This window comes from Magallana gigas, chromosome 4 (genome assembly GCF_963853765.1).
Source record: "Magallana gigas chromosome 4, xbMagGiga1.1, whole genome shotgun sequence".
Classification (NCBI taxonomy): Eukaryota; Metazoa; Mollusca; class Bivalvia; order Ostreida; family Ostreidae; genus Magallana; species Magallana gigas.
Window position 1 is genome coordinate 5,947,480 of NC_088856.1, and position 10,632 is coordinate 5,958,111.

Consider the following 10,632-nt stretch of genomic DNA (forward strand, 5'->3'; position numbering starts at 1 on the left):
AAGATTTTAATTGACATTGATTAAACTTAAAGTATATCTACATATATGGTTGGCCAATTTTCGCCTTTGACATAAAACCACACTAGATATTTTACTTGAAAAAAAAACATGTAGTTTATATCTGGGGCAGCTTATTTCTGCATGCATCCAACATTAATTAAACTCGCACAAAAGTTTTTATGTAAACCCGCTTCCCTAAATGAATTAAAGTTTAAAATATTAACAGAATATCATAACAATAACTGAATAGATCATAATATAATTGAGGCAATTGACAATGCAGTTTGCAATGCATACTAGCATACATCTATAGTACACATTTATATTTATGAAGAGCAGGCAGTCTATTGTTCAAACAATCTGAGGAATCATCCTCTGATTCTGACTCATGAATTGCATCTGGAATAACAGCTGCATCATCAATGAATTTGCTCCAGTCCCTTACAGATCTTAAGGACTCCATGTCATGTCCTAAACCGAGATACCATAAAACTGCAGCAATGTGGGCACACATACCCACTACTCTTGCCCCAGCACGACATCTACAATACCATCCAATCACGCTTCCCTCATCATATCGTATCCAAAGAAGGTAAGACTTGGAGGAAATATGCCGGCTCCTAATCCTGACTCTTATCAAGGACTGGTCTTCTTTATGAACCATGATATCACATCCATTCCCAAAGTGTTCCTCTGCGTAACTACTAGCAAGCTTCACTTGATATGTGCCACAGGTCAACTCTCGAAGTTGATCTTCATCAAGACGAGGAAAATCCTGGAGCTCGTCAGGGTGTTTCCAGATCGCTGAGCGGGTATCCAGTTTCTTTTCTTCTACTTCCTCTTTCAGTTTATTGATTTGTCTGGACAGGTACTGCATCTTAGCTGCTACAAGAGAGTCTTCCTCAGTACAACCTAAAGATGATAATTCATGAAATGCGATACAGTTGTATACATGTATATGTAACAAAAAACCTAAGAGACCCAAGGACCTAACAGCTTGGGTCCTAACAGACAATGAGTATAACATACTCTATAAATGATACACAAAATTATAGATTAAACAAAATAAACTGATAGATGATATGTTTATACTCAAAACCAAGTAAAATAGGATGATCAGGGATTAACAAAATACTGTAATACACTCACATTTTTTCACTAGCATCATGCATGTACACCTAACAATATTATACTTTGTAGTGACTTAAATATAAAGAAGTTCCATTATTCATGCCTATCATTTTCAAAGCATATACATACCTGTTGACAAAGGTGGAAAGTACTTGTTTGATATTCCGCACACAATCTTGATGTAGTCACAAATGAATGGCACCTGGGACGAAGGAAGGACGCGATCAAAAAAATTCCATCTCTTTATCCTCGCATTAGCAGATTCTACCACCCAGCGTATCTGTAACATAAATAATAAAGAGATCAACTCTATGGGAATATACTAATATATAGCAATACTCTCTCTCTCTCTCTCTCTCTCTCTCTCTCTCTCTCTCTCTCTCTCTCTCTCTCTATTGATTCTTTCTTATTAAATTAGAATAACACTGTATATAGCATACCTTACCTTGGTTACTAAACTGCTTGTATTTGCATCTGTTGTTGACATTTGCTTTTCACCTATCTTCATAAATGCAGGCATGGCAGATATTAATCTAAGGTCTTCAAGTAATGTCAAGGAATTCCGAAAGCCTCTGTCTACAACAAACACATCTCTCTCTTCGATCTACTTCAACACATCTTCTTTGTTAGTCTTCATGATGTGGCTCAAGATTGCAGCATCATTGTTCTTTGCTACATATGGTCCAAGAACAGAGAGGTAATAGCCACTAGTTGTTACAACAATCATTGGCTTCACCAATGGACGACCCTTATGTATGCTGTATGTTTTCCTTTGAAAGGCAAAGTTCATACTCTTTTGTATATAAATGTATGTGCCATCTAAAACAAGAATGGCTTGGGTGCCAGTACCACCAAAAAGAGACTCTGCTAATGGCCTGGTATGCTTATCTATAACATCCTCTCTGGAGATGTGCTGAAACCCAACATTGTTTTGTACAAATGTCTCCATCAGTGTTCTCCTCACTACCGAGATGGCGGGACGAATGCTTGACTTTGAAACATTTAATATTGTTGACAGCATTTCATTGGACAGATCACATCTCATCTTAAGAAGAAAAATTCCAAGGCTGGTTCTTACACTGCGAGTGGATGTGTTCTTTACCTTTCCATCTACAGCTGATAGCAGATCATCAAAGGAGACTTTATTTATTCCAGTGAGGTTGACATACTCTTGGTCACTCAATGCATTTGAATCATCAAAGTCTATTCTTTTCCCTCCATTTAGCAGAGCAATCTCCCTTAGATACATGAGCATATCAACAATGGATGTCCTGTTAAGGTCGGTAGCAGGTTTAAAATTTTGCGCCCTCTGCGCAGGGTATTGCGCATATCTGTTGTAAAACACAAATTTAAAGTAAAATGTTCAATGATACAGGTTATCATGTAACGTTTTAAAAATTACTTATCAAAAAATTATTTTAAGTGAAATGAATCGTTAGAATAATGTCAGAAGTATTTTAATTTTTTCGCCGCTTCTTCAAAATCGACGTTATTGTCGTCGGAGTCAACGTCTTAGGATGACGTTAGTTGAGACTCTGATGTAACAATTGACAAAAATTAACGTCGTGCATTTTCTATTACATCGTCAATAATTAAAATCAAAACTATAATTTGCAAAATAAAAACATATACGCAACCCTTCTACGTTCTGTGTGAGTGGAAATGTATTTTTTCTTCTAATACAAATAAAATTAAATTTGATTCGTAAACATCCTTTTGTTTTACACAATTTTATAATGTAAAATGGCTGGCACGGCACGTTTGTAGGATCAAACTATGACGACGGATAGCCTAAAAACCATCCGGTCAATTTCGTTTTAATTTGGCAAAAAGTGTACTTATACGTTAGCCTTCCATCGCTGAAAATTTAAAGAAAATCGTATGTTTGTAATTTTTTAAATATGAAATTGAAAATGAAAACCTTCATTTTCCTGTATAATCCTATATAAAATGTCGGTGATGAATCGGACATACGACCAAATTTCGAGCGCGACAAACAGATAAACTATCCGGTCAATTTACTTTATATTTTGCACATAGTTTACTCATAAGTTGACATTTCACTGTAAAAAAAATTAAAGGAAATCGTATGTTTGAAACATTCTCCCCCGAGACTCCTTAAGTGTAGATGTTTCTGAAAATGCAGAAATTTTTGCAAGTGCCTCTTCACTGAATCTTCCATTGGGGAGATGACGTGTGCAGCATCTTGATCCTGACGGAATCAATACTCATAGTCGTAAATAAACTGAGTGACGTTCATTTGATGACACCACAACCAACTTTGGCCCAGGTTTTCTGCAGATGAAGCAGCTGGAATGACTGGAAGTTGTGGAGGGCGCTGTCAGTGTTACTGATGGAGGACTGTGAATTGCAGCATTCCTAGCATTAATTTGTTTCCTCTCTGGAGGAGTGAAAGGAGTGTCTCTTAACTCATGCTCCAAATTTTGTTTTTCACTTTTCTTCTGCTTAAGATGAGAATGCATCTTCACCCGACACAAGCTACACAACACCTCATCCTCATACACATCGCCTACAGTCCACTTCTGGAGAACTAGTCGTTGTGCAGCTGTCACCCTACGTCGATCTCTCTGGTTTGTTCGTTTCTTACAGCAAACACAAGAATATTCTCTTTTCCTCATATGCTATTAAATATAATAAGCAGTACATTAATCAATTTGTGCACCACTATAATAAGCAAGTTTACCAACATTTGTTGACAAATATGTAAGCAGGTGTACAACACTGTAATAATTATATAATGCATTAATTATGATTAATGATAAATATTGTATATAACCCATGGGCCACAGCAACTCAGTTGGTCATGCAATTTAATTGGCTTGCTGTATTTTTAATACTTTTACTTCGTATATTCTGAGAAGATTTTTTTTACCTCAATATTTGCCCAATTACCCTTTAGAGGTAACTGATTTTTTTTTACAAAAAATACTTCTATTATTATCGTTTCTATGATGTTAAATTACATTGTTATATTCAGTAGTATATTCTCACTATATAACTCTATATAGACAAATAGTCAATAACTGTAATATTAGCTCGTCCGAAAAATATTGACCGGTCAATATTTTTTTCATATTGACCGGCTAGGAATAATATCTAGAGAACATTCCCTCTATTTCAAATAATCGCCTCTGATTTGTTGATTCGTAAACGATGACGTAAATAACTCTTCGCGACTCCAAAACAAGGTGACGTCATAATAGACAGTCAGTCAAGGCAAGTAAACAACGGACGCGCAATGCGACGGTTTGCTATCATAACGGATGTAAGGATTTGCGAATTACTGTGAAGTAAAATCAGGTAGAACATCTGTATTTTCATTCTTCCGGTCGGCGGTCGGCGGAATATCAACAGTGACCGTTTGATGCTGAGGATATTTTGGAAATGAACTTTGCACAAATTTGAATTCGTGAATTCTTTGTTGAGCTGAGAAAATTACGGCGATCTGTTTTCAATTACTTTCTTAAATTTTGGTTTGTTTCTTCATATAACAAAACAAATGTTGACTGTGTTTTTGGGCAACATTGATTATATTAGCCCCCTTGGGACGAAAATATTGCCCTCCGCTTCGCGGGCAATATTTCGTCCCTCGGGGGCTAATATAATCAATGTTGCCCTTAACCCCAGTCAATATTTGTATAATAACGATAAACTGTGATTTCTTACTCCTTAGGTTAACCAGAGTATGTAAAATTGAAAACCACTTCTAGTCGATAAGCAATGTTTAGATGTGGTTTAGTTGATATACTTCATGAATATATATATATATATATATATATATATATATATATATATATATATATATATATATATATATAAATGAAATTTCTTTTTGTTCTATAAGCTATAGTTATTTTGCATCATTTAAGAAATTCTTATCTCAAATTTCAAAGTTCCATTATTCATGCCTATCATTTTCAAAGCATATACATACCTGTTGACAAAGGTGGAAAGTACTTGTTTGATATTCCGCACACAATCTTGATGTAGTCACAAATGAATGGCACCTGGGACGAAGGAAGGACGCGATCAAAAAAATTCCATCTCTTTATCCTCGCATTAGCAGATTCTACCACCCAGCGTATCTGTAACATAAATAATAAAGAGATCAACTCTATGGGAATATACTAATATATAGCAATACTCTCTCTCTCTCTCTCTCTCTCTCTCTCTCTCTATTGATTCTTTCTTATTAAATTAGAATAACACTGTATATAGCATACCTTACCTTGGTTACTAAACTGCTTGTATTTGCATCTGTTGTTGACATTTGCTTTTCACCTATCTTCATAAATGCAGGCATGGCAGATATTAATCTAAGGTCTTCAAGTAATGTCAAGGAATTCCGAAAGCCTCTGTCTACAACAAACACATCTCTCTCTTCGATCTACTTCAACACATCTTCTGTGTTAGTCTTCATGATGTGGCTCAAGATTGCAGCATCATTGTTCTTTGCTACATATGGTCCAAGAACAGAGAGGTAATAGCCACTAGTTGTTACAACAATCATTGGCTTCACCAATGGACGACCCTTATGTATGCTGTATGTTTTCCTTTGAAAGGCAAAGTTCATACTCTTTTGTATATAAATGTATGTGCCATCTAAAACAAGAATGGCTTGGGTGCCAGTACCACCAATAAGAGACTCTGCTAATGGCCTGGTATGCTTATCTATAACATCCTCTCTGGAGATGTGCTGAAACCCAACATTGTTTTGTACAAATGTCTCCATCAGTGTTCTCCTCACTACCGAGATGGCGGGACGAATGCTTGACTTTGAAACATTTAATATTGTTGACAGCATTTCATTGGACAGATCACATCTCATCTTAAGAAGAAAAATTCCAAGGCTGGTTCTTACACTGCGAGTGGATGTGTTCTTTACCTTTCCATCTACAGCTGATAGCAGATCATCAAAGGAGACTTTATTTATTCCAGTGAGGTTGACATACTCTTGGTCACTCAATGCATTTGAATCATCAAAGTCTATTCTTTTCCCTCCATTTAGCAGAGCAATCTCCCTTAGATACATGAGCATATCAACAATGGATGTCCTGTTAAGGTCGGTAGCAGGTTTAAAATTTTGCGCCCTCTGCGCAGGGTATTGCGCATATCTGTTGTAAAACACAAATTTAAAGTAAAATGTTCAATGATACAGGTTATCATGTAACGTTTTAAAAATTACTTATCAAAAAATTATTTTAAGTGAAATGAATCGTTAGAATAATGTCAGAAGTATTTTAATTTTTTCGCCGCTTCTTCAAAATCGACGTTATTGTCGTCGGAGTCAACGTCTTAGGATGACGTTAGTTGAGACTCTGATGTAACAATTGACAAAAATTAACGTCGTGCATTTTCTATTACATCGTCAATAATTAAAATCAAAACTATAATTTGCAAAATAAAAACATATACGCAACCCTTCTACGTTCTGTGTGAGTGGAAATGTATTTTTTCTTCTAATACAAATAAAATTAAATTTGATTCGTAAACATCCTTTTGTTTTACACAATTTTATAATGTAAAATGGCTGGCACGGCACGTTTGTAGGATCAAACTATGACGACGGATAGCCTAAAAACCATCCGGTCAATTTCGTTTTAATTTGGCAAAAAGTGTACTTATACGTTAGCCTTCCATCGCTGAAAATTTAAAGAAAATCGTATGTTTGTAATTTTTTAAATATGAAATTGAAAATGAAAACCTTCATTTTCCTGTATAATCCTATATAAAATGTCGGTGACGAATCGGACATACGACCAAATTTCGAGCGCGACAAACAGATAAACTATCCGGTCAATTTACTTTATATTTTGCACATAGTTTACTCATAAGTTGACATTTCACTGTAAAAAAAATTAAAGGAAATCGTATGTTTGAAACATTCTCCCCCGAGACTCCTTAAGTGTAGATGTTTCTGAAAATGCAGAAATTTTTGCAAGTGCCTCTTCACTGAATCTTCCATTGGGGAGATGACGTGTGCAGCATCTTGATCCTGACGGAATCAATACTCCTAGTCGTAAATAAACTGAGTGACGTTCATTTGATGACACCACAACCAACTTTGGCCCAGGTTTTCTGCAGATGAAGCAGCTGGAATGACTGGAAGTTGTGGAGGGCGCTGTCAGTGTTACTGATGGAGGACTGTGAATTGCAGCATTCCTAGCATTAATTTGTTTCCTCTCTGGAGGAGTGAAAGGAGTGTCTCTTAACTCATGCTCCAAATTTTGTTTTTCACTTTTCTTCTGCTTAAGATGAGAATGCATCTTCACCCGACACAAGCTACACAACACCTCATCCTCATACACATCGCCTACAGTCCACTTCTGGAGAACTAGTCGTTGTGCAGCTGTCACCCTACGTCGATCTCTCTGGTTTGTTCGTTTCTTACAGCAAACACAAGAATATTCTCTTTTCCTCATATGCTATTAAATATAATAAGCAGTACATTAATCAATTTGTGCACCACTATAATAAGCAAGTTTACCAACATTTGTTGACAAATATGTAAGTAGGTGTACTACACTGTAATAATTATATAATGCATTAATTATGATTAATGATAAATATTGTATATAACCCATGGGCCACAGCAACGCAGTTGGTCATGCAATTTAATTGGCTTGCTGTATTTTTGATACTTTTTCTTCTTATATTCTGAGAAGATTTTTTTTACCTCAATATTTGCCCAATTACCCTTTAGAGCTAACTGATTTTTTTTTTACAAAAAATACTTCTATTATTATCGTTTCTATGATGTTAATTTACAATAACGATAAACTGTGATTTCTAACTCCTTAGGTTAACCAGAGTATGTAAAATTGAAAACCACTTCTAGTCGATAAGCAATGTTCAGATGTGGTTTAGTTGGTGGTATACTTCATGAATATAGATAGATAGATAGATAGTGAATAGATAGATAGATAGATAGATAGATAGATAGATAGATAGATAGATAGATAGATAGATAGATAGATAGATAGATAGAAATGAAATTTCTTTTTGTTCTATAAGCTATAGTTATTTTGCATCATTTAAGAAATTCTTATCTCAAATTTCAAATCATGTAGAATTTTTTATGGTCATCATATCTATAGGCAAATTCGGAAGTGAAAACTATTGATTTTTTTTTTAATTCTTAGAGAACAATGTTCTACACTAAACATACATGCTTTAAAACTATCTAGCCAACTGACATATCAACATACTACAGAGTCAATCATTTGGTTCATCAATTGTTTTAGATCATACATTTTTGCCGTCATTAGTAGTTAGATAAGTCTGTGACATGACGTCATCATACGATGGTGGGAGGTCAGTGGTTTGTGAAAGGCGTGCACCTTCACCAGACGAAACAACATCCTCCGGTGTACCGTGCTGGAAAGACCCCTGTGTTCCTGACGCACCATGCAACTGGGAACTTAATTGAGGTTTATGGCTTAAGGTCTTTTCGCCACTATATTTATCTTCAAATGGCGTTCGTACAATAACAGTTCCGTTTTCTGTCAAACACATACAAAGACATATAAATTAAAACATTTTCAGAAACCGTCAGCTATCTGATAAAACTTTCGATTTCTTTATTAAAATGTACATCTTTTATTCTATAAACGTTACTTTCTGGGGGGTTTTATATTAAATCCTAACGATCAATTCGTTAACAGTGGATTCATTCCTTGGAATTAACTTACGTGAGGAACATGCAACAGCAGGTTGAACGACTCTGACAGCCGTGTTTCGTCTTTGGTTTTTTCTTCTTCTAGAGTACACTATGCAACATGTCACACAAACAGAGACCAAAATACATACACCAAAAGCCGTCCCCAAGGTAAACTCAGTGGACCTACAGCATAAAAAACGCCCTTATATTATTGGAGAAGATGCATGGACATTTGAAATTAATTCTTAATTGACTTAGAAAAAGTTAAAGTAAGAATAAAATTGAATAGTTATTGGTCGATCTAGTACTAGCATTTCAAGATTGAAGATTAATCGATTTTAACACCGAACGTTTTAGATTTTTGAAAGAAAATAATATCGATTTAGAATCATACATATTACACTGAATAAAGTGGATTTAATCAGACAATTATTTGTAAATATGAATGACTGGTGTATATAAGTATTACGTACAAAAAGATATCTTCATCTTTGGAGACAGACGGATCGGAACAGCAGGTTCTTCCAGTTGTTCTGCAACAAATATTGCCATCCTCGCATTTCACGCTAGATATCATGCTCTTGTATTGGAAAATGATTTTGCTATTGTACCAGTCATATTTAATGTCTTTATACGTTTTTGTAAGAAAATAGCATCTTTTCGCATCTATAAAACCTAAAATATAGATAATGTTAATAATCGTTAGATAATATTCAGTCTCGTAAATAGTGTCCTAAATTATATGCACCTTTTACTAAAATTACATTTTTAAAGTCAAAATTATTTTCAAATACATCTGACACATTTTGAGAATAATACATTTACACGTACCTTGTAAGGTTACAATAGCAATGATATGCAATAACTCCATTATTTTCACCGGATGTTTGTTTTAAACAGCTATGTGAGGAGCCTTTATGCTGCCATTAAAAGTCCCAATACAATTAGAGGCTGGAGTGTACCAGAAAAACACCTCCGCCTTGAGCATCGTCTAACCACGAACCACCCGTTGTTGATAAACCGTCCTCGAATTGTGAAGCCGTCCTAAAGACATTCTACTTGTATATCACCTTACAACTGTACTGGGGCAAATGCAACTTATGTATGCACTTTGTATGGCGGCCTTATTGCGAAATCAGTTTCGCTGAACTTCGCTGTATTTAATTAGTTATATAATCTTAAATATTTGTACATTTTTTCCTACATTCTTCATCCGTTCAGACAACTAATAAATTGAGATAATAACTTACATGTAGCTCCCCCCCCCCATAAAGTTATGGCCACTTTACCCAAATATTGAAGTATTACATGGCTTGAAAAAATCTCGATTGGTCGATTGGTAATTTTTATGCAGATTTTTTCACTAAATGATCACATAAATACTTAAAGTGGGAGCGATTCCTTGTAGTTTGGAGAAAAAATATTTCTTTTCTATAAAAGACTCATAGTTATAATTCTAATGATATTCATTCTGAGTGGTTCAGGTATTTTAACAATATAAATGCAACTATTTGTGATATTAAAAGACATTAAACAATACGATTGAATAATCTTTCTAAATCGACGTCTGTCTTATCCGTAAATTCTCTGATCTTAACAAAATTAATATAGATGATTATTCATGAATAAGTCTTATGCCTCGGCCGGGTTGAACGGAAAACTACGATGCTTTTAAATTTTGATTATCTTTTTTAAAAAATATATATAAATGAGTTATAGATTGATATCTATAACATTAGCTTGTTAAATACAGATTCTAGTATACTTTTTCGTTTTCTGATTAAAACAAATCGTGCTCTTAATATTTACATGTATTATCC

The 10,632-nt window shown here is 34.8% G+C and overlaps 1 protein-coding gene across 5 annotated transcripts; it reads right to left on the bottom strand.

Annotated features, from left to right (window-relative positions):
* Positions 1–228: 228 nt before the first annotated feature.
* On the bottom strand, positions 229–10,044 carry LOC105339283 (uncharacterized). 5 transcript variants are annotated; one of them, XM_066081042.1, is made up of 9 exons: positions 9,644–10,044; positions 9,286–9,487; positions 8,844–8,995; positions 8,404–8,654; positions 5,381–7,577; positions 5,087–5,237; positions 1,577–3,773; positions 1,261–1,411; positions 229–885 (listed from the first exon to the last, which is right to left on the bottom strand). In XM_066081042.1, the coding sequence occupies exons 7-9, from the start codon at positions 1,649–1,651 to the stop codon at positions 308–310; spliced, it is 804 nt and encodes a 267-aa protein (XP_065937114.1). In that variant the 5' UTR covers positions 1,652–3,773; positions 5,087–5,237; positions 5,381–7,577; positions 8,404–8,654; positions 8,844–8,995; positions 9,286–9,487; positions 9,644–10,044; the 3' UTR covers positions 229–307. The 5 variants fall into 5 exon arrangements, 2 of the variants coding, with proteins under 2 accessions (XP_065937114.1, XP_065937113.1); XM_066081041.1 differs by having other exon boundaries at positions 229–912; positions 9,644–10,043; XR_010712712.1 differs by lacking the exons at positions 229–885; positions 1,261–1,411 and having other exon boundaries at positions 3,145–3,773; positions 8,404–8,580; positions 8,611–8,654; positions 9,644–10,009.
* Between the last annotated feature and the right edge of the window lie 588 nt (positions 10,045–10,632).